A 25,281-nucleotide genomic window follows, 5' to 3' on the forward strand; every position below is an offset into this window, starting at 1 on the left:
TCAATGATGAATAGTTCTTACTGCTCGGAACGGACGGATCTTGAAATACAGAAAACAGGTGTATGCAAGTTAATTTACGTAACTGGAACTCACCTTGTTTGTCCCAAATGGGTTCCAGCCACTGAAACTAATCTGTCATTCGGTTCCGTTGTTTGCGAAGGCCGTCGAAAACTGTCGGCGGTGGTTTTGGAACACGTGTAAGGGGTACATCTTTTCCAGTGGGTTGTAATCCGACAGCCATTGTTGGTAGATTAAAAAGCAAGCTAAGAAAATGTCAATGATGAATAGTTCTTACTGCTCGGAACGGACGGATCTTGAAATACAGAAAACAGGTGTATGCAAGTTAATTTACGTAACTGGAACTCACCTTGTTTGTCCCAAAACTTTCATACGGAAGCCGCGGACCCAAGTGCCTCAAAAGGAGAGAGCATGCATATGTCCTCGTTCGACAGACCATGTTTAGAATGTAGGCGTCACCCTCCAGGATTTGCCGTCTGTCGCATTGGTACGACGTATGCATCTCTAACTCCCGCATGAGCCACTCGGCTTTCCGGGAAACCTTTTGAATTGCATGCTCCAACGTGTAGGAGTGGTGCACCCGACCTTTAAGGCGGGCGTTCGCATTCTCCAAACGGTTGTTGGTCACATTACCAAAATGAACCATTCCGGATTGTGCATTTATGGCCCATTTTCGGGTGATGTGCAACCAGCGAGCTGTAGGATAGGAAAGAAATCGAGGATCGCTCGGCGCAGAAGCTGAAGTTCTTGTAGGAATCTGTGTGCTTGTAATACGATGAACGAAGAACCTACCGTAGAACAGACATGAAAGTAGCAAAGCATAACGTCACAGCCGAACACGACTCCTGCTGCACGCATTTGCGCCGCCAACTTGTCCATTACAAAGGTATTGACCGGATACGTTTCGCCTATCATTTCTTTGAATAAGCCGAACAGTTTACGCATGGGAACAAACTGCTCGCTCTCTACGAACATATACATAACCAGACGCCCGGTTCCTGTGTCGTCCGTTGTCAAGAATGTGTACAGTTTATATCTACATGCCGAATATTAGATGCTTTAGAAAGCTTACCCAAGGCGGTTTGTTGCATGCGTTCCGTCTTCATTCAGTACATCTGGAAAGCATCGGAACAACGCTATCTGCTGCCATCGGGAGAAGCGTATGTGGCTATTTGACCTTCTTCTGACTGACACAAAAGTACGCATCAGGTCTCCCGAAGTTTTGCCAGGATCGGAGGCATATCATCTGCCACATTAAGACCCAACTATGTGGCACCTACTCAACATAGCCGGTCGACACTTCCGGCGGTATTTGTGTATATCCATAGTGGTAAGAATCTTTCTGAATCCATCCGCCACAAATTGTCGCACCGCACATGACGGCGTTCCATATTTCAGCAGGGCCTTGCATGTGCCAACTAGTCCTCGGTTAGGCGTCGATTAACTGGCAGCCGATCGCACAGAAATTTTGACAAGTTGTGGTTGTGTTCAAGAAAATAAGAGATCACTGCTAGTTGGTTCCTTTGCCCCCGTAGACAAAACCGCACTGGACAGCTGGTGGTTTGGTATTTTCATTGGTAAATACCCTCGGTTTACTAGCTTCTTCGGATTCCCGGCTTTCCGTTTGTCTTGGAGGGTGCCTGCTGCATTTGTAGTAGATCCATTCGTTACGCAAAACAGCTTTAGTGCTTCGATGAACGCTGGATGAACGCACAAACACCACAAAGTTATCTTTCACGCATTGATTTAAGGTCTTCTCAAATACCATGAAGGATAAAAACGATACACCCACAAATTTCTCAAAGAAGGCCACTTCGGAAGCCATAGCACACGAAGATCAAAGCTGAATGTGCGCCAACAATCTTCAAAAGACATTGATTAAAACAAATCGCAAAAAAGGGGGCAGATGAGAGATTATTAGACTGAGCATATATGCAAAGAAGTGCGACATTTTGACGTTAAAGTTTTTATTTCACCCGCAGGGGTTTTGCAGAAAAATGCATTGTGTCTCGAGGGCGCGGCGTTTTTCACCGTTGACCCAGCGAGTACACGTCGGGGAAATAGTAAGAAAATTTTCAAGTTCAGACACACACATTCATTAGACAAAACTTCTTCTCCTTTCGGGCAGAAGCTTCGTGGAATGACCTTCCTCCGACGGTTTTCCACGCTCCTTCTCGAACCAGTTCAAAGCACATTTATTTGTGAGAATCCTCGCGCTGGCAAGCATATCACCCCGCGCCGAGAACATAAAGAGCAGTTCAAGACCCTTTTTTCACTTATCTTTCAGGTGAGCGGCAGCCGCTGAACGACAAGAACAGAACCGGCCCGAAAAGCTTGGGTAAAATCCCCAATCCTGTGTATCAGTCCGTGAATCCGTGAATGGACACGTCAAGGCACGTGGATAGGTTTTTTGATGTGATTTCTTATTTTATAGACATCTAATCACACATATTTCACGCGGACTAATAGAGATCTCTTGGAATGAGCTTATTATATTGTTTTGTGCTATTTTCTCGCTTGCACTGACAGTCCGCCTTCCTTGGTTTATGCGCTTCAACAGTTAAACTCATTTTTCTTGGCTTGTGCGCAATGGCAGGTTGAAAGCGCATGCTTCCTGGCTTGTGCTCAGCTAACCAATCAGAAAGTTAGCTTGTGCATGAATTGCATGCCTGCTTTATCTCATTAACTGGTGATCACATGTGAGTCAGCAGTAGACGGTGACCTTGAAAGTTCCTTCATTTAAACAAAAAGCCTTGTGCAACATGCTACCGAAACGTGCAAGTGGATTGACCCGTCTAATAAAATTCGCAACTTCGAAAACCCGATACATCGGAGAAAATATTTTGGGTTCACTTCTAGTGAGTGGCGACAATCATTGAAACGCTCTGGCTTATCCAGCTCCATTGTTAATAATAACGTTTATTCCGACCTTGTGGGTGGCATACCACCTGGCATGATCATAGTATTACAGTCAGAATGGAGCATGACTAGGGGGTTTGTGGGGGTGCGGAGTGCACAAAAAGAGGACAATGTCAAAAACAGTGGGGAATATCCGATGATATAGTAATAATAGGTTTCTTTCCCAACTTGTCGGGAACAATGGGCAATGATGTCTTAACCACGCTTCAAGAGTTCGCACCACATATTAAGCGCGCCCCCTTCGTTCTGTCTACCTGTCCATTTTGTGTTGCGCGCCATGTTTAAATCATGGCCACCTGACCATGCATCATTTACGTCGCTGACTAGAATCACACCCGAAATATTTTCCCCGGAACCATAGGGTCTTCGAAGTTGTTAATTTAATGGTTAGTGCGACACTGATTATTTGGCCTTAAATATGTGGAATGTTTCAGTATAACTGCCAATGATGGCCCATCATACCCATAGCTGCGCGCGCTTCGGCTTATGTTTGCTACCAATGAAAGGAAGGAGGCCTTCGCTGTGGAGTTATTTATTGGAAAACATCAACTGAAGCGTAACAAACCATTGAACAGGGATTGGCTTATGTCTGCTCCAATGAAAGGAAGGAGGCCTTCGCTGTGGAGTTATTTATTGGAAAACATCAACTGAAAAGTAACAGACTATTGACTAGGGAAGCAAAACTCTCTGCATCTTGTTTACGATAGCCAAGTGCCCGCCTTCTTGAACGCGTCTAACTGAACTTTCCCGGCTATTCACTGACTACAGCTCGAATGTAAATGAAGGCTAAAAAGCTATTCCGGATCTTATATAAGCTTTGTTCTGCCTCTGAGGATTTCATTGGCCCACCAAAGATGTCGCTCTCTTCACCGAATAACACACCCCGGCCTAATCACCTTAAAAATGACGTCCTGTACGGGGCTGCTCGGAAGCCGAAGTATTTCAGTGCAATGACGGGAGGGCACCGCTATACTCTGTTTGATAACACACGCGCAACTATGACCTTTGTGCTCTTGACTCTACCCTATCGACCCCATGCTCCATTATCTGCAACTACGATCAAACTCACGCTTTATTCTGGCTGTAACCTTATGATCATACCTGATGGTACGATAATCCACCTGTTGAGAATAAACGCCCTGATACGTTGCACCACGGTGTGTTCGCATACCTGCAACCTCTCCAGTGTCACGGGTGCATCGCGCATCGCCGGTGGTTCTGAGTCAGGCCTCTAAATTCAGGAAATAAAAAAGTACTGCTGACTTCTGTTTGTTGCTACTGGTGTTGGGCTCGCCTCGGTAGAGTTATGCAACTGGCCTCTCATCTGTGAAAAAAAGAAGATTAAAAGATTAACTGGGATATCACGAAGATACTCCAGACGCCAAGTCTTTCTTTCTGTGTATATTAATGCATATTATCCCATTTCATACCCCCCCAAACTCACTATGTTTTGCGAATCTCCGCCCATCCCCTCACCTTTCCAAGCTTTGAACTTCGGAAGTGCCCGCTTCGGACGACCTGGTTCGCTGATCACCACTCCACCTGGCCTGTGATCTACAACCCCGGGATCACCAAACGGACCAAGAAAACCTACAATCCCATATCGGTTTCGTTCCAGCTTGTTTCCTAGACAAGGCTGAAATAAATACCGGTGCTCAGTGAACTGCATACCCAAGTCGAATCATCTCAAATCTGACGTCCCTCACGGGGCTGTCCAAAAACTGAAGCATGTCAGGCCAATGATGGCACGGAACTACCATACTCAGTTTGATAGCACACCTGCAACTGTTCCATTCCTCCTCTCAACCGTGCCCTCTTGCCTACCCGTTTCATTGACCCCAACGACCACCATGACATTCATTCCAACCTATTGGACTACTCGTTCAAATTCAACCACCTCAGTGTCCCCATCCAACCTAAACCCTTCATCTGAAGTTCCAGCAACAGTGCAACCAGTGAGTCTGCTTGTTCTCAGATTGCACCATATTTTGGGGACTAAACTTGCCGTGTTCTCCCAATTCGAATTATCCCATCTCCACCTCCACTTTTGCTCGTTATGACTCTGGCCATTAACCCGACCGCCCAAGGTCACAATCCCAACTACCCACAAATCCCCCAATCATACCCCAACCTGACTGTAAACGCATGATCATGTCAGACGGTATGCTACCCACAAGTTGGGAATATACATTATTATCATTATGACAACGTGACAAATTGTGGGTACAAAGTGCACACCAAGGGACAGGATGACTTTGGTCAGTTCACCCAAGCCACCTACGCCTTTTCCTTCTCTTCGAAGACGAGAACGATGTCTGCATACTACAGCTCAACGAGTTTTGCCAGATATTTGAAAAAAGGGTTCAAAAAGGTTTGAAAAAGGGTTCGACTCATTATCTCGTCGATGACGAAATTAAGTAGGAGTGGAGGGATGGCGGCCTCGACAGACGGAAGCTTTTCAAGCAACATTCATCGGACGCCTGTTTTCGGTCTGAGCTAGCCCTGGTTGCGGCATATATCCCGAGCAATCCCCTATGATCCGATAAACCTATTACTGGAAAAGAAAAAAATGATACGAGGCTACCCAAATACACGCGATATGATACCTCGGACGCAACTAGTTTTGCTAAACAGACAGAAGCACCAGATACCTCTGATCTTAGTCTGCAAAGTTCCAAGCCACCTTGGTTTCGCAAAATCGAGTCAATGCATGTCCCAAAAAATCACATATCCTCACCAATTCACATCCACCGCATACCTATTATCTGCAAGTAAACATCGATTGCTATTTTTGAAATCGGGCAGTGTCGCCTCATTGAAGTAGTTAGGAAGTGTGACAGCTTTTGAATGTCTGCTATTTCGGGAGGCATTTTAACCCACATCAAAATGCCTTCTAGCAAACCTTTCGGGCACTTTCCTATTTTGAGTCCCCTATGTAGACATGGCTGTCTTATTACCTCGTGTGAATGGCAGCAATAAACCACCACGAACCCTTCAACAGACCCAAGAATATCCTAACTACAATCACAATCTTAAACGGCTCCTCCAAGATGCTCATGAAACGGGCTGTCCACGAACCCAAGTACGACGTCACGACAACGGTACCGCGGTACCATTCTGGTGGTCTGACCCTAGTTCACTATATCTATAATATTTCACAGGCGAGCGTGTTACCCAGAAGACCGTTTCGGCCCGTTTAATTTGTGCAAGGACTTGAAGGCAGCGGCCAACTTATTGTGCTGCCTGCTTGTTCTGCTCACAGACTCAGTAGTTCAACCAACGGCACCATTGGCGGCTCAGCACATCGCTGAAGATCAAACCCTGACTTAAGCAGATATAATTTATTTTGACCACTACAAAAACAAAAACACCTACTAGCTGTGGCGAATTCTTTGGCCTCTGCGGGTCGCTTGCCGCAATCATAGAAGAATTTTTCATATCCAGGTCGCCAAAGGCCGCTCTAACTCGATTTTGAGCTGACGTAATGCACGTGATTATTGTCAGAGTCGTTTTGAGATTATTCCCAAAGCTAATAAGTGTTAAAAGAAGGGAATAAACCAGCTTTTCCACAAAATTTAACACCATTTTCATACAGACAATGCAAGAAACCACCAAAAGCTATCAAAATCCGGATTCCGCGCCCACAGTGGACTCCGAGTTCGTTTAAACAACTTCTAATTAAACTGCACCCGCATGGGAAATCTTAAGGGCCCGAGTAATTATCATCAAGTGCTAAAACTGTGTTAAACTTTTCCTTTTTGGAACCACTTTTGAAGAAAAATTTTGGGTCTGCATGTAGAATGTGGCCCTGGTTTACTATTCCTCCAACTATTCTACCAAACATTATTATCATCATGCTTATGTGTTCGTTCATCTATACAGCCAAGGTGTTCCCAGTCGAATGATGAAAGGCGAAAAAATTCACAATTCGGTGGGCCTGGGCAGTGCTCACAAGCTTCAGATATTTGTTTTTCACCATGGAGCGTAAAATGCTGCGGCTTTATCCGTGATAGTTTAGGATTAAAAGAAGCATTGACTAGACTGAGAAAACATTTATTGGCTCCCCCTGTTATATGCTCCGTGTTTTCAAAAGATTCGGGAAACCAGATCATTAATACTGACTGACATATGCCAAATTATTTTCAGAAAAGTGATCCTCACACTGAAGGCTAAGTTGGTCAAGTCGTGCAAATCGAACGCCCAAGGGCTCTCCATTTCACCAGACTGACTTTCGGACGGAAACAACTCTTGTGTGGACACGCCATGGACTAGCACCGAAACCCGATTGTCCGCACCAGTCAGCTCATTCACTCAGGTAGCTACCAATCCTCAGATGTGCACGCATGAACAAGACAAACCGATGGCTTGTTACCCTGTCGAACACGACTACGTCACAAGGCATGCTTCATTACACTGGCATTGCTACATTGCACTAATTTGTGTCTTCGTTTTACTAGAATATCTGGATAGCCTAACACTGGTGAACTGAATGGGCCACTGCCTCAAACGCGCGGCCGTCACTCATTCTTGGCAAATAAACCATCAGCATCCAGAGCCACTGCACTTTAGCGCCGGGTTTATCGCTAGGAAACTCTCGTGAATTGATATCACAATTGTGCCTTGTGTTCGGAAGAGGAGCGAGCATACACAACAAGCGTCTGCAGTGCGCGACAGAGTGGTTTGTTATCCAAATCGCCTCATCGGTCCTATATTAAAGTCGCAATGGAACATGATAAACTGGCCTGAATAACGGGTTTTATGCGCAAAGGATAGGTGTTGTCTTGTCATTAGTAACCATAGGTGCATAGCCGACATATCTGTAGCTGTGCTTCGGAGAAGAAACAGCGCAAAATGAGACAACGAGGTGTTTCGATCTAATGCCGGAGCGAAATGAGGCCAAAACCAGTAGTGGTTTTCGCCTAACAAGCGCCTAACGTAGCAACTAGGCTAACGCGGTTAATGACATTCCAGAATCGCATACGTGGCAAAGACGCTGAGATAGTCAGCTGAAAGCAAATGCACGCCGCTAAAGCGGCTGCTGGACTTCCTGGTCCATATTTCACTGGGACCCAACCCAGGTCAACATCCACTATGTCCGAAAGCTGTAGTGGTGGGCCCGCAATTTTGGCACAAAAGCCTAATTGGGATGCGACAGTGGTTGACATGTGACTAGCAGGGCGTTGCAGTTTGCTCAGAAATCTCGGCTGAAAAGGCTAAAGGGCCTACAAGCAGGCGATCTATATCGCTTGGTGTTTCACTGGTGCACGAAGCAGCCGGTTGGAGGCCACAGACGTCAGTGGCCGGTGCTCCACAAGGGGCACATAGGCTAAGTGCTTCATGGGCTATTTTCCCACAGCACGCGATGATGTAGGCGAATAACATTGCGGGGGCCAGGGAAGCTTGACGGACCGGGTCTTATAGTTTTTAAAGTTCTAGCAGGTTTTTTCTTGTGGAGCCGCACCATTTTACACCTAGAACGACGTAGGATTAAGAAATCTCTCAGCACTAATGAAAGAACCCACAGAGATGCCAGTGTCGGTGGGTTTGCATGGGGAAGCAGGATGAACACTGAAACTCGGAGGACGTCAGAGGTGGCTTACCCGCCCTACTGGACGCCGGAAGTAAGGCGCCATGGCTCCTGACCAAATTACAGCTGAAATGCCGTAACCTTATTTTGTTCGCAAAAAGAAGAGTTAGACACTGTTTTGGCTATTTCGGGACGCTTTACATGACCCCCAGTCCATAAATCAAAGGCCTGGATGGGCACATAAGTAGGGCTGCTGGGGCTCGGTTAAACTGGAACTAGAAGACATGGACACAGCGGTTGCCTGCTGCAGCTATGTGATGGCCACCGGCATCAGTCGGCTTGAATAAGGCTTTGCCTCTCGCCCATTCTGGAGCACCCACGTGCATTCTGATCGTGAAATTGTCCACTACCGCCTCATGGGACACGTATGATCTACCGGCACCTCTTTGTAACAGCCCTTTCCGTGATCCTTGCTTGCTTCAGGTGATTGTGCAAGAAGCAGCATGCCACACTCGAATTCAATGAGCGCTAAATCACGAGCCGAATTCTGAAATTGCTTGAAGACAGGAATTGTACACAAGACTGCCAGTCACCAACGAAGACCTGGGTAGTGAGCTTGAAATTCAGACGTCTTTGAAAACTCACCGACTCTTTTGTTCTTAAAAGCCCCGTTATATTTCTGGTCAACACGGATTTCTCCCAAACCGTTCTTGCGTGACAAACATGCTCGTGTTTATGGACAGCTTAACCCAAGCCAAGGACGAAGGACTCATATCGGATGCCATATTTTTCGACTTCTCAAAAGAATCCGTGAATCCGTGAAGTGCTTCCTATAACCTCTCGACTGAGCAGTGCTACACCCTTTTTTCACTTGTGCCTTTCAGGTGAACGACAGCCACTGACCGACAAGAACAAAACCGACCCGGGAAACTTTGGCAAAAGCCTCGATCCTGTGTATCAATCCGTGAATCCGTGAATCCGTGAAGTGCTTCCTATAACCTCTCGACTGAGCAGTGCTACACCCTTTTTTCACTTGTGCCTTTCAGGTGAACGACAGCCACTGACCGACAAGAACAAAACCGACCCGGGAAACTTGGGCAAAAGCCTCGATCCTGTGTATCAATCCGTGAATCCGTGAATCCTGAAGAGCCCTCAACCAGCTCTGTTTAAGGATGGAAGCAAAATCATCGGTTCGCAGATTGTGCCCCGCTTGCCCCTGCCTAAGTGAAGGATTCCGTCGACAGTAACAAGGAAATGGTTATGGTTGTGCTGTCAAACTGAGTGTTGCAGTGCCCTGCCGCCAATGGCACCAAATAATTCGGTTTTCGGACGGCTCCATGAGGGACATCATATTTTAGGTCATTGAGCTGGGATGAGCAATGTTCAATGTGCAATGTGAAGTGATCAGCGAGATTTTTTCGGAATGGCCAAGGAAATCCGCATTGATAGGACGGAGCCGATTCAAGCTCTCAGGCATTCTTCCGATTGGGGATCTAATTGGAGGCCAAATGGAGTGGATAAGAGCTAAGGGGTTTGAATCTCCCAAGGCAGCGTTCCCTTCAAAAGCAACCACCAAAGTTGCACAGCGCATATTAACGGCCGAAACCAGGTCAGGAACACTGGTACAGTCGCCGTATATAAGGTATATGCCACGAAAACTTCCGGGAAATTACGACGGCTTCTGGATGCGCCACTGGCTACCCGTTACATGGCAAATACTGGATGATGATTGGCTGAAGGGTCCAGGCTTTTGACCAATCAGAGCTCGATTTAAGGCCGGACCGTATAGCGGCCAGAACTTTTGGCCAATCTTGTGCGAGATAGGCTTCTCGTCCGTAGCAGAGCCTAACTACCAGCAATAAAACGGCATCGCTGTGGGATTCCGTCTGACGTTCTCAGACTGCTTACGTTTGTGCTCCACAATTGCCTTAATCGGGTCAGCTTAAATTGACATCGTGGAAGACCCGTCGCTGATCCGATTTTGGACAATCATAAAGCAATGTTTTAAAGAGTTCATGTTGATGTTTCTACAGAATGAGAAAGTTGAAAGGACAAGTGTGACATATGATCATCTTTCATTTTTATGTGGGCTACAAGCTAGAGGGACTATATGTGAAAAGTAATGTGATCATTTCCATCGTGTCCGATTGACGAACTAATAGTTGTTGGATTATTCTATCTCCAGACTGCAATTCATATGTGCTGCGCATAATGGTATGGAACGTGCAGTAAACAGGATTGGAAGAACAGGCCTGCTTATAGAGGATATTTCTCAGAAGAAAACAACTTATTGTTGGCTGTGAGGCTGTTTTCAGCGGCTGATTTCTTCCCGGAAGGAATCTGTAGGAGCTGTAAACGCGGAAGGGCTGGTTTTGAATATAGCGTATAAGGTCCGTTGCTGGATTCAGAATTGGGTCTTAGTCTGTCCGAACCTAGCCCCTGTCCGCTGTTTACGGATGACGGCTTTACAGACCAACCTTGAAGTCGATCGGGATACAATCACCGTAAAGTTACTAGTAGGTTCCGGAAATGCCTATTTTCGTCCGACACTTTTTTTGGTTAACTCCCATCAAGGGATAGCCCTACGCGGGTTTAAATGGAGCTAACAATCACACGTACTATGGGAAGTGGAATCTCTGCAAAAGTGCATGTAGTAGCGGCCTTTGAGAATAAGTGGAAAGGAGAAGGACTGCACTAGGGGGGAAGGGATTTAAGGAAAGATAAATGTGTTTATTTCATCAGTTTTTTCTTCATATTTCAGCATAAACAACAGGGAACCGCTTTCGAAAGAGAGTTTTCTGCTGGTGGTACACCAAGCAGAGCCTTCAGGTTGCTGTGTTCAGGGCCGCTTTCCGCATCGGCTTAAACCTTTTTGACAATGACTCCTGCATGGTGTTTCGACGATGCGAATTTGTCTCCTCCTTTGGACGATTCGATGAGCGGAATAGGAGCCGACTTTGTCAACTCTATGTTTAGTATGCGGTAAGTGGCTACTTATCTTCGAATGAGGTGTTCGCATACAGGAGCACCAGCGTCGTTCCCGTTTTACGGGTTTCAACAAGTCATTCGATGAACCAAGAGCTCTATGATAGCATAGCACAAGTATTGGGAGATCGTCAAACATTCATTCCGTGAATTTTAATCGAAGTAAACACAAACGCCATCAACTTGGACTGGTGACTTGGTCTTCAATCTCGTGGTTGTTTTGGTGTACCACTAACTATTCCACCATCCACGGTCGCTTGAGACACTGACTACTCTGTGAGGAAGCTGCTGTCTTAGAGGGTCCACGACGACAATGCCCCCCGTTGTCCACAGTCCGCTTCGTCAGTTTCATCTTCCAAGCGGTAATCATAGCTAGGCCACGTATACATCCCTTGCGATGTCCGTTTTTGGCTTACTGAAATGACAAATATATGGCAAAAATATGAGAAATATACTACTGAATACATAAAGCGCATCATAAAACTAACTGTAGCGTCCTTCGGGAGGCCTGAATCGCCGAGGTAAACCACTTAATTTCAATTGGTCTACAGCGGTACATTCATGAGTGGTCGTACAGCGGTCCAGTCAACCTAATTTGTGGTTATTCAGTGTGTCCCAACCTACGAGTTTGGTGGCAACTCTTAGTTGCGCCTGGGGTGAGGGCTTCCCCATCAGCATTCGGGATTTTTGTTGGTTCATTGAGTACGTGCGTCGCGAACGAAACTCGTGTAGACGAGGATTCGGTGTTCGTAGTGTACCACCGGACGTCTATAGTTGGTGATGCTTGAGGCTTCTCGTAACCGAATCTGTGATATTCCTCCAGAGGGTATACCTACGGACGATCGACGAAAACCGTTCTGGTGATGTGGACTCCATCCTAATATCCATGACTAATTGTACAGATTCGGACCACACAAGACCGCTCTTGGGGGAGTTCATCTTTCAGAACGCAAATTATGTTTAAATGAATTTCTTTAAAAGTCCAGGCTAGTGATGAGAGTGATAAAACATCAACGGTAAATTAAATACCGGCATTCGGTTTTCATGACAGTTGCTGAAAAATAACTTTACTGCCTTATTGATGAAACCCCAACTCGGAAAAACCATGTCATGTTTTCAATAAGTGGAATGTATACCTGGCTCCTCATTGGTTCAACCTACCAAAACTTTTCCTTTCATTTCTCCTTCTCCCAGTGACGCTTTGTCAGCTCTCCCTGTTTGTGATGACTTTACAACATTCGAATCAAGTGGCAGCGTGATCGCTGAAAACGATTTCTCGTCCGACCAAGTGTGAGTACGCGTTTTCCCCTGTGGCGCAAGTTGCCTGTTCTTTCATGTAGCGTCGCGTTTTTCCACTGTGGTTGACATTTGTGCGCATCACAGTACCTTCCTCCACTGTGATCACTTTTTGTTGGCCTCATGTCCCTCCTGCGATTCCCATGATATGAGTCTGCTTGTGACCTGGGGCAAATTTATCCCCACGTCACAAGCGGTTAAGGCACAAAACTCCTGATCATTTTGTTCTTTGTTCAAACCCAGCAATGCTTTTTCCATTGTTCCTGCGTCTGGGTGTATCAACCTTTGTAGTTGTTTCTAGTTACGTGGCAGCTGTGCACCGATTCACATTGTTTCTCCGAATAAAAGCGCGAATATACATCCCACATAACATTTTATACCACGGACAAATATCACTTGCAGCATCCCTGAGAGTGCCCACTGCCTAGAGCGACTGTTATGACCAGCTTCACTAGTGGTGACTGGAAGGATTTTACTTACTCGCTGTTTCATGATGTGTGAGCTAGTTCTTTTCATGTGCCTCAAACATAGAATGTGTGGTTGCAGTAAACCACAAACTGGTCTGCAAACACCCTGAATAGTTATCACCTGGGGGCGGTCGAAATTCTTTTCTCATTGATCCATCCCCAGGGAAGAACCGCTGCATTCTAACTGCTCCGCGATTTCAAACCTCCCCTTACCTTAAGAATTCCCTATGTTTGGCTCGGCAGTAGTTCAACCTAGAATTTGGTGGAATGTGCCACTCCTAAAATCGGAGTGACAGAACGAGCTTACTGACTGAAAGGTCCGTGGTTCGAACCCGACCTCTATATCTCAACTTTTGCCTAGGCTTTGGCCGCCTGGCAGTATTCCAGCCTTCGTGCTTCCTTCGTGTGGCATGGTAGCCAGACACCGAGAATGTTATAGCTGAATGGTCATTATTACTATTGATTGAAGAATTTCCTAATTTTGTCGTTCGATCTAAGTTTAACTGGGTGACAATAGTTCTTTGTTCGTTCTACTCTGGGTTGTTGGGGGCTGACGGCCACCGCAGACGTCGTATATGCACCAGTCAAAGCTATTCAAAAGTGTGGATACCTCACGTTTACGCCTACATTCCACCACCACGATTGTTAACAACGAAAATATCAATAATCTGGTATGGCAAGTGTGCGGTAGATTTTTTCACCTCCATGAGTGAATATCTTCGTCAAGGAGACACCTTACTTTCCTCCGGAGGTGTTTCCTCAATGGAGCAGGAGGGATACCGTTCTTCTAAGCAAACGCCAGGCAATGCTACAGGAAATGTATTTGGTTGCCGTTTTTCGTATGAAACCCGACAATTCCCAGTTATTTTCATAATTGTCTTTTTCTCGTTTGCCCTTCAGCCTACGTAACTTTCAGGCGGTGCTTAGAGCACCCACTTCCTCCGCAACGAAATTCAACGAACCACCGCTGACGTATCTGAATCAGAGTAAGTTGGTTTGCTGTTGTGAATCAGTTTCGATCGATATATATATATATATATATCCATATATAGCGATTCAGAGTAAGTTTGTTTGCTGTTGTGAATCAGTTTCGATATATATATATATATATATATATATCCATATATAGCGATACGCAGTGTGAAATGGTTTATCACATCTCAATACAGTGACCCCTAATGAGAGTTCTCTCAAGAGAGGTCATGAGAGCGTTTTGTATCACCAGGATTTCCTTTAAAACCCTCCATGAACACCCCAAGGAGCCCCTTTCTTTACGGTTTACTCCTCTCAGCAATGTCACTGTTGTCGCTTGGATTCGATGCACTATAAATTAAGAGGAACGATCACTTCTCCAATGGCGCTTCCGATCATTCAGTACGTGATGTACAACCCTTATAGGGGGAACTACTTCTAGAGCAGACTTGTCATTTGAGTGTATTAATGCTTCCCATAATTATTAACTGCGAGATGGCTCAATGTTTAGGGCTGGAATCCACTGGCCGGAAGGTCTGTGGTTCGAGCCTGAACTCTGCATCTCGACTACCCCTGTCTAGGCTTGGGCAACGTGGCAGTATCCCAGCCCTCATTCTTCCTTCAGATGGCATGGGAGTTACGCACCGAAAGGTGCTACAGCTGGACGGTTTTCTTCCTTCGTATCGGTCGGCTGGAGACACCTTGGAATGCGTATTTAGGTGCGTGGACTGCTCTTATCAGTCTTTTCATAAACCAGTCGTATTGGACTTGTTTCGTTCGGAAAAAAACAGCGCCGCGAAGACAGGATGTGCTCCTCCGCTGCATTTTGTGATTCCCGATGGATAGTGGCCAAATGCAATAGCGCACATGAAGAGGGGCGTTTCAGGAAAAGAGGTCTTTCTCAAAGGTATTGCTATATCTCTTTCCTTATTCTTGTTTTTATCGGGTGGTTTACTGTAGAGCATGGCAATAAAGGATTGCAGACTTGATAGCCATTCCACGAGATGTATCTATCAACAGCTTTTCTGTCCTTTTAGCTTTGCTTGAGTCTGAGTGGAAAGGGTTTCAGTTGAAAGGGCTGGCCGAACCACTGGACTATGACAGGCTTATCTGTTGCAGTCCAGCCTTCTGACATCCTTCATTTTCAGCACTACGGTGTTTTCACCTGATTCAAGTAAGGCTTTGTAGATTCAAACCATCTACTATGCACACTCCTCGTGGCAAACACTAGAAAGTCGCACAGTCTGCGGAAAGCACGATAACTGAAGTCATCTTAGGTTTATTAGGTTTGCAGCCTCGTTTTGGAAATTCGGTTCGAATGTATTACGAGGGCCCTCAGCATGATAGTGAGCTACACTGGGACCAGAAAGTCTGTAGGAACTCATCAAGATCCGTACAGTGACGTCTCAGTATCAGATAAACTGTAAACGAAAAGGGAGAATGAACCCACTCACTGCTTAGTATAGAACCCTAATTTGTGCACTATCTGATGCTATCTTCGTTGATGTTGATGTCATCTTTTCCCGTCACCCCTCCAATGGTATCATCTGTCTCATGAAGTGGTGCGAAAGAAGTTGTGAGGAATTTCTCAATAAATAACCGTCAATTTCCATAGATGATACCCCTTTAGTTTCCTCTTTGTCTTCTCTTTGTCTACCAACTCGCATTCCAGGTCAGGTATATGAACTTGTGTTGCAAAGGGACACGGATAAAGTTTCACAAGTCAAGGTAGGTTTATTTTGACACACCATCGAGGAATATAGTTCGGTTCCCTCGGCGGTAGTCGAATTTTACTGCGTTTGACATATTCTTTGTGGTTACCAGATTCAGCGATGTAAAAGGCATCTGACCTCACGGAAATCACAAAACTCTAACTACTTTGTTTGCAAGTCCCCTTTCAAGGTGGATTACAGTTGACCTTCTCTACTCATAGTTATTGACTCCGCAAGATGTCGGTGGCGTTTGTGTTGTTATTTTCTGTCCGGATTGGTATTTTGTGTATGTAGTGTACCCACCTATTGACTCCGCAAGATGTCGGTGGCGTTTGTGTTGTTATTTTCTGTCCGGATTGGTAGTTTGGGGATGTAGCTGTCCCCCCCAATTCCGTTTTCGTCGCAGCATAAATCGAAAGCTTTCTCCACTGCTGCACCCAGTAATGATTCTGAGGTTGTTTATAATTTCTTGGGCGTGGATGGATGATCCGCTCTACAGGTAGATTGTGAATTTGCATTGTTTAAGATAAAGGCTGTTTCTTGAGGCTTGGCTTGAAAACGGTTGTGAATCGTCAGTTCGTAATTCGTTTTGCTCCCGTAGCTTTTATGTCGACATTTCATTTCTGTATCATGGAGCAGTTTTATTCTGTGCAAAGCCCGCTTCCCCATTAAGGGCTATTCGGGGTTCGGGAGCACGACTTTCCTAGGGTGCTTGGATAACCGAACCCATCCGGTTTCTTGAAAGGACGGCATTTTTGAAGATACGACCGTGCACCACTCATCCACTACGGGTATCCCCCGAATTGTTGATCTCGTGTATCGGTGTAGATTAGTTGGTCGAATGAAGGCCTTCTAAACCATTCCTACTCACACCCAATGGCTGTTTTTTCAACGAGCAAAATGATCACTGAATTAACGGCTCTTCACGCGAACTATTAGTGCAGTGGATCCAAGTTTGGGAATCGTGCAGTGGGAAACTGTCATCCCCTGCGGAACCCCTAACCACTACGCATAATTGCGGGAATTTCCACAAATGAGCTCACTCTCCTGATATATCCACAAAACTGTTCTCCATCATCCGCAACATAGTATGTCACCATTCAGGATAGGACTCATCCACAGACGGTGTTTTTCGATACTCACATGCTGTTTTATTGCATCCCCGCCGAAGACAGGCCGAGTCTCCTTTTTCCCTGTAGTGCCCTCTCTTTAAGGGGATTGCTGTGCTCTTCACATTGGTTGTCACTGATTATCACTGCCATTGACTTCTTGAGTATGTTCAACCGTTATCCCTGGACGACGTACGGGAAACGTGGGAACTTCTGCTCGAATCCTGTCGCATTTGGCAAGCAGTTGGAGATCAGCATTATCTGTAGTGATCAGTTTTCCGCAACTTTTAATCAAGCTCCCAGTGCTTAACCTCTCTATCAGAGTCGACCGCCTCATGCTATGGAGCTGGGAAATAAACATCAGAGCCCTGCATATTCAGTATGCCACAGCTTGATGGATCTAAGACATACCAAATCACAGTTAGGTTTGACCTTCCTGGTTGGGTGCTTTTCTGTTCTTTTTTTGGTATCTTTTCTGAAATAGGGCAGTACAAGGTGTGACCAAGCTCGATGAGGAAACAAACTTACCGGGTGTCCGTGTAGTTCGACATTGCCACTTGTTCATTTTGGTGGAGTCGCGCACTCCGGGTAGCCCATTAATTGACCATAAATGATCACGCTCTGTACGAACTGTGGCCCATGACCTCCTATTTCACGGGCTGCCTCATTCAGCTTGTATCTCCCGTCTGCGAATGCGAACCAGCACGGGAAGCCACGTTGCTTTCTTCTTAGACTAGCTGGAGAAGGAACACATACGTTCACAAGCTAGCAAGTTGCTGTGGTATTCACCATCAAACTTTACGGTTGTAGGATGTATCCGCGCTGAACTGATCCATCATCAAGCAGGCAAAATGGTCAGTTCCTATACGTGGTAGGCATGAGTTATGGTGTATTGTTGTGTGCAATCACTTGTTTGTCTGCCTCCCTTCCAGTAGTGCATCTCGTAAAGCAAAAAAACATAATCGGCGTCACTTTCCAACTTATCGCCACGGTAGCCGTCGATGTGAGTTGGCAGTAGCGTCCATGGCATCCAACCACCGGTAGATCGCTTAGTACGAGAGGCCACGCACTTCTTTCCTTCGTGAGCATCTCCTGACGGCTTGCTTAATCATCAATCATTGCAATTAAATTGTTTCTGTTGCATGTAGTTTTCCGGTCTTATGAAAAGTATGTTCGTACCTCCTTGCACACGCTATTCCATCCATCCCGATCCTTTCAGAGTTTGATCACCCTTCGATTTCATGAACATCAGATGGAGTTGCAAGAACAAGAGCATTTGAACAGTTGGCGTGAGGCACATCCGGGAGAACGACTCCTTGACGTGGGTGAGTCACTCGGATTTCTAGATTCTAGTTATCTGGATTCAGAAAAAAGGGTAGTATTTTGTCATGGTGAAACAGAACAATGACTGCGGGCACTTCATCACACGGGTACATTTGCACTTAGTTCTCAGCAGAGAATGATAGTCAATTGAGTCTGCGTATCTCTCAGAGAGGAGCCATTGGTTGGCGGAGTGAAGTCAATACTTTCACGTAACTCCTTCAATAACAAAGTGTGATTAACACAACCTTACTGTTTTTTTTTTGGGGGGGGATAGCCTTCGGGTGATATCCGATAAATCACGCTGAACGGTTGAGCTGGGTTGGTTTAATGGTTTGTATCAATCAGATAGTTTGCATTTGCACTGGCCGTGCGTTTAGCTTCGTTACTTTGAATACAAACAGTAATCGCGCCTTTCTTCTCTGGGCTAGATTGCGTCGTACGACTTAGATATGTTGGAGAACACGAACAAATAAGGGAATGGATTAACACTGGGGCACAGGGGACCGAAAACTTACCTTCCAGATCTGTCTTGGGCAGGCGGGTACTACCGAAATAGACCCTTAGTTGTGCTGCACTGAACGTTCTATTTGCTAGGCGATGTGTAACAGCTTCAGAATCTTTGTTCCTTATGAATGACAATTGTATGTGGATACCTAGTTCGCGTAGCTGAAATAGTTGGTTTATCTTAAGCCGTGCGCCCCACTCTCCAGGAATACGATCGCTTGTGAGCTGTCCGGTGATCATTCCAAAATATTCATGACCTTCACGGGGTAACCGTAAGTAATGTGGTTAATCCCCAAGGACGTGAACCTCTGTGTCGATCAATGACTGTTTTACCGCCTTAGACTTACCACAACATGATCCCCGTCCTCACTTCTGTTAGTTTCCGGGCCTCACATAGCCTAAGAAAGCCTAGGACCTGAAGTCACACCCCCGAATTGAAGGGAACCTCACTGAGAACGCTTTTCGAGAGAAGGGGTACGTTGATCTTAATGATACTAGTACTAATAATGATCGTTCAGCTGTAACTCCCTTTCGGTGCCCAGCAGCTATGGCACCCGAAGGAAGCACGAGGACTGAGATACTGCCAGGTTACCTAAGCCTAGGCAGAAGAAGTCGAGATGCAGAGGTCAGGTTCGAACCACGGATCCTTCGGTCGGTAATTTCGTACCTTAACCACTAAGTTATCTGGAGCTCGTTTGCTCACAGTCTGAAATTTAGGCGACAAGATTATGTTTTCCACTATTCTCATCATCCTCCCGCTGGATGCAGGAAGATAAGTTTTGTCACAAATGACAAATCGCACCAGAAATCAACACCAGACTTTGATCGACTGGCCTAAAAACACCAAAAATCGAAAAGTGAGTGCATGAGTGAGCGTGATTCACTGCGTTGTTCAAATACTAGAGCGTTTTTGTCCACTCATGGCATATTGATTATTCCACTTTCTTGATGTACGCGTCAAATTGTCATCAACAATTTGACATTGTTAATTTGCACATTTCGCAAGTTAAGATGATACCTGAAACTACGTGAATGAAGTGGATTTGCATACAGATGTAATACTTTCATTTGTGATCCGTCTTTGAAACTCTCTTGATCTTTACTGATGCTATAGCCTCATCGATGATTCAGTGGATTCATTTCAAGATAAATCTTGACTATGGAGCCTTTCCGAATTTAGTCGACTTTCTGCATTTTCCCCAGCGCGCCCTATGGCCACATTGGCAATGCACATGGCTCTCTTGCATACACACGAACACTTGATTTAGACGCCTCTCTAGGTTTTGAAACGAGCAAATTGGCACTACCAATCAGTTAACAAGACTCTGGTTCGCCCATTGAGGCATTAGAGTACTTAAAATTGCCAGTCATTGCTGAGTGGAGCTGTCGGTGCTACTCGCCTTCCAGGATGGGGACCGCGTGATCCTCACTGTGCCTGGTTGGAGACACTACAAGATATGGCTGCCAACCGATGTCAGTGGCGTTCTTGTTGTCAGTTTCTGTCCAGATTGCCTGAGTGAATGTCTGGAGGTGTAGGCGCCTCGGAATGATTGTGTTAAGCTAGCACTAAGTCCCTCCCCCATCCACCTTTATTCTTTTCTTTACAATAAGGCTTTCAAATAAGTCATGGTTGTACGGCAGTGAAGCATTGGTGTTGAGCACTGATGTCATGCTGTCGTTGATGATGATGATGATGAGTGGAGCTGAGCGCGGGACATCTGAAGAAAACAATACAGAGCTTCAGGCCTCTCACGTCATCCACAGCTTGCCTCAGTTTCTTTCGGTGGAGATGTTGAATAGGTCAACATGGCGTCTTCCTCTCCAGCGGACTGAGAACCTCCAATAGCATGCTAACAGGGCGAATGCACAATGGAGTGGACATCTATGACCCCGTAACTGAGTGGATGGTTGTTGGTCGTTAGTTTTTGAAAGGGCTTCGGTCCAACTGTTACAAAAGCAAAAAGACCGGTAAATGTGGCTGAAATCTACCAATGTGACGGTTCCGTGAAACCGTTTCATGATTTTGTCGTGTCCATTTTTCGCTTGGTCAGTGTGATGCTCTCGTAAACCCTGATGAGCTTTGTCGCCTACTGATCGAAGGTCATACTTTTGCATACAGTGAGACTGGGTGCTCCTAGAATTTGTTGAGGGTTGTATACTGGAGAGACTATGTGACGGATAAGAGATTATGGTTTGGAGCCAATTACTTAAGAACCTTCCTATTTTACACGTTTTCGCCGTTCGTGACGTTTCTTTTTTGGAATAACTTCCACTGTTGACCAAATTCTTCTTACCGTTCTGTACAATTTTCGTGTTACGAACCGCCCCCTTACTGACCAGGCAAGTTCGTCACCTACCTTAAAATTTGTCCTCCGTTTGTGTTCTAGATTTATCGCAATCTTACGGATTCGAAGATCTCTTCTCCGCTCCGGCCACGCCTAACATGGCAGTCTGCCTGTGGAACGGTCCACAGTGCACTGTTGCTCTTCGACTCAACTGTATCGGCACCGAATTCACGGCCAAGAAGCACGGGGGTGAGAAGGGAATTCCTTTTCGCTTGCAGGTACGTTTTAAGCTAATTTCTTTACCGTCGTTCTCTACTGGGTTCGATAGAGTCATACGGGTTCAAAATCTTCTTTGGGCGTTGTTCGATCCTGTTAATAATCGGCCAATCAACCGATACCGATGCCTCCTCAGTCGATTCTTAATGATCCGAATAACTTTGTTTACCGTATTCCGCAACTTTTCATCACCTAAATAAGAACAACAAAACCTAAGGTCGACAGAAACCCGGAACTGTCTACCTGATAAACCCGAAGAAGAACGAAGCCGGTCGTGTTTCAGCACTCTCCATAAGTTGCCTGTTTCCCGGTTGATGTATACACATATCCATCTGTGAATTCCATATAAACCAGTGCCCAGAGTCTGCTTCCCGCTTACTCCAAACTGATATTCGGTTTTTAAAACACCAAGGTTTCCCCGCTTTATGCTGTTATTGTGTCGAAATGACGTTCACTCATCCCCCCTGATGGAAGAGAACCCGAAGCTATCCTGGAGATCCCTCTGACTTTACTCTGTCTTGTATCAAACGCATCACAGCAATGGTTCTACATACCCTGTCAGTTCAACAGGGCTGGTAAGCACTATTGGATGTAATGAAGTGAGAAATCCAAGTAAACGTCGCGTGGACGGAAAGACACTCGGGGACAGATACAGACCACCGATAACCTGACGACTATCCCAATTGGGATACCGAGGACGCTCGCACTCCGTCACAGTTTTGCACCTGAGTTTTATATTTGATTCACCACACATGTGTTCTATAACAATTTCGGGCAGAGTTTGCAGAATTTCTGGGGACCAGGCCAAAAGCGGAACATTCTACTCTCATTCTACTCTCATCAAAATTGCCAACACCTCAGTGAGACTGGTGTTGGGCAATGTGTGATTTTTTCACAAGGACGAAACATGTGGGTTCCATCCCATCTTATTTTTAGTAGTGTTCACGAGATCCATAGTCTCCTATACTCATGATCTTCAACAGCTCTAAAAGTTTGATGGTCATCGCAAATCAATCAATGATTCGTGTTGTATAACAGTGACGTCAGAAACTATTCCATGCAACCGGCACCTAGTTGAATCAATAACATAGGATGAACAAGCTTGTCAGCACATGATTGTTCTACACCAAAGGGGAACGGATTGGAGCTTTACTCCTAATAGGGCCCATCAGTAGTATGTACATTCGGCTGTGTCGGGATTCTAAGTCCAGACGTCTGACATGTGGATCGATCGCGTTAGAACTACTTCAGCATCATGTGAACGCACAGCGGCTATTACGTTTGAACTGGCGGAATTAGTCACGCTCGGATAATGTGAATAAGGAATTCTTAACCCCTGCAACTACCTAATCTAGACGGAAATGGTGATGGGCTACCGGCTACAAGGTCATCCTTAATGGGTAGGAAACTCTACCAAACTACGGATAAATTTACACATCAGATTGCACTTGTGGCATCTATCTACCTCCCCAACTTTGGAACTATATGGCTCCTCAGCGCCAGCAGTGTGTGAGTTTTCTCAGGTCGTCACGTATGCTCAACTGTCTTGATCAAACGAATGAATCGATCGGATTGGTTTCGATTTGGGAGAACGAAGCGGCTCACGCTTTAACTTGTATGAAGAAATCGGTACGCGACTAATAAATGAGTCTAATATCTCCCTTTATTTCTTTTCGCGGCCTCTGCAACGAGAGTTCTTCATTCTCGTACTTTAGCCCCCTGTCTAGGTTTGGGTAGCCTGGCAGTATCCCAGCCCTCGTGCCTCCTTCGGGTGGCACGGCAATTAGGCGCCGGAAAGGTGCTACAGCTGAACGACTGGGGAGGTTGATGACGAGACTAATCTAAACCGACCATTCCGTAGGGCCAAATGCAATCCTGCGAATTTTTCGGAAGTCGTGAAATATAGTTTGAAAGTGCAGTTGTTTTTTTATTCTGGGAGAGCAACAGTGTAATAGTAACATGAGAATATGTTCTCGTTAGCGGAAAGAAGGGTGCGAATTCATCATTTGGGGGTCGTAATAGGAAGAGTTATCGTGTGTGTACCGTGTCTAACCTTTCCCTTTACTCTGCATTCTCCCACTCACCCCACAAGGTGGATTACGTCGACGCCGAGAATGGGCACCACATCGAGTGTTGTGCCACACAAGTGAAAGTGTTCAGAATGAAGGGTGCAGACCGGAAGCACCGAACGGATCGAGAGAAACTGGAGCGAAAGTCTAGAGAAAGTCAAGTAGGTGTAGCTGTTTGAGCTGGGTCATGTTTAGATTTTTAGTCATCGCTTTCATTCATTGGTACCGTTTTCCCTCGTCAGTATCTTCCTCCTGACTGAACGAACTAAAATGGTTGTATCCAAGGTACTTTCGTTTCACGGTCTTTATCTGATCAGCGGAATGGAACCAGCCCTACCTTGTTCCAGTACTTTCTGAGTAGTTTGCTTTCGAGATTCCGCCATCTTCCTCTTTTGCTTGTTTATGTCAGGTTGACTCCTCGGTGGAAGACAACTTTGAGATTCAGTCGATACCACGTCATATGGATTTGACTCACCACCACTCCGCACTGAATCGCATGTCGAACCGTTTGTCCAGTCTGTAGATTGGTGTAAAACAAAGTTGAAACCACAGAGAGCATCCCAGTCTCCACGTGGAGTCCGTTCAAGAAGCTGACACTGAATCATGATTTGTGCGAATCTGTTAGTCGGTGTCAACTGTGTTCGTACTTCTCCGTCAGCCCATTCACTCAGGTCCAGGTGTCAGAACGTTTTAGACGGATCGGTTGAGTATGCTCCAACAGAGCACCAAAATCAGAGCCACGGGATAACCGCAATTCACTCGTTTAACCATCCAATGTACGCTCTAGAGTGATCTATACAGGCGCTGCAATTATTTTGACTCACTACTCAAGCGATCACCACCACAATTCACAACGCACACCAAAATGCGGTTGTTCACCGTCTTTCACCTTCCATGAATAGGGCATTGCGTTTCCTACTGAATCTAGCAATCAGTTAATCAAGCTCGCGCTCAGTGTGATGAGATAACGCTGAAAACATATTTATTTCTCTTAGCGACATTCATCTTGAGGCTATTTTTCTGCTGTCGGAATTCTCCTATTGTCGGCGAGAGTCTTCTTTACAGTTTCTTTTTTTGTTGAGGGTTCTCCCACAAAAAGGCAAGATAAGGCGCAATGCGTCTTTGTGGATGATCCTGAAAGGCAACAAGCTCTGTCGTTCCACATATTGACATCCATATTTACCATCGCGTAGTGAATATTGCATGTCAAATTAGGAACGACTCCAACTAACCACTCGGCAGACGTAGTCTGTGTGATACGCTTCAATCTCATTAGAATCCACCATCTAGTAGGTCGTATTTATTATGTGAATTGCATGATATGGTCCTATGCAGCAAGAATTAAAAACACAGCAGATCAGCACAACTGGCAACCGACTTTCCATAGATGAAGACCAGCAAGTGAGTGTGTCCACTTAAATGGGCACACTCTTCGGAGGGAACTTTCGCAGCACGCATTATTCCAGCTCCCGTGAGAAACTGGTCTCCGGAATCTAGGAGGGAATACATTTTCCAGAGGACTTATTGTATGTAGGGAGCTGTTTGTCGGGGGGTGTTTTTGTACTTCACGAATTACAGGTAATATGGATATGCTAAGCTTTATGATGTGTGTACTTTAAAAATACGTACCTAGCTATAACAGTGGACTGCAGGCACATCTCTAAATACTTTGATTATTGATAACCCGATTGGGTTATTTTCTAAGTTCTCTTTGAATGGGTGCTTCTAGGAATATTCGGAGCTGGAATTTGGGGCCTTGTTCACCTATACGTAAAGTTTCAATATTCTAGAATCCAAAGCACGCAAGGTGTGTCTGACT

The 25,281-nt window shown here is 45.6% G+C and overlaps 1 protein-coding gene across 1 annotated transcript in view; it reads left to right on the forward strand.

The window, feature by feature from the left end:
- Positions 1-11,290: 11,290 nt before the first annotated feature.
- Positions 11,291-25,281, forward strand: part of T265_00502 (hypothetical protein) — a gene marked incomplete at both ends in the record, with an annotated part of 29,145 nt that continues 15,154 nt past the window's right edge. The window contains 7 exons of the mRNA XM_009164306.1: positions 11,291-11,446; positions 12,644-12,739; positions 14,113-14,198; positions 15,857-15,912; positions 18,225-18,330; positions 21,220-21,395; positions 23,486-23,623. Of these exons, the coding sequence (XP_009162570.1) occupies positions 11,343-11,446; positions 12,644-12,739; positions 14,113-14,198; positions 15,857-15,912; positions 18,225-18,330; positions 21,220-21,395; positions 23,486-23,623 (762 nt within the window). The remainder of the gene's footprint in view (positions 11,447-12,643; positions 12,740-14,112; positions 14,199-15,856; positions 15,913-18,224; positions 18,331-21,219; positions 21,396-23,485; positions 23,624-25,281) is intronic.

The sequence above is a fragment of the Opisthorchis viverrini genome (assembly GCF_000715545.1).
Source record: "Opisthorchis viverrini unplaced genomic scaffold opera_v5_5, whole genome shotgun sequence".
Classification (NCBI taxonomy): Eukaryota; Metazoa; Platyhelminthes; class Trematoda; order Opisthorchiida; family Opisthorchiidae; genus Opisthorchis; species Opisthorchis viverrini.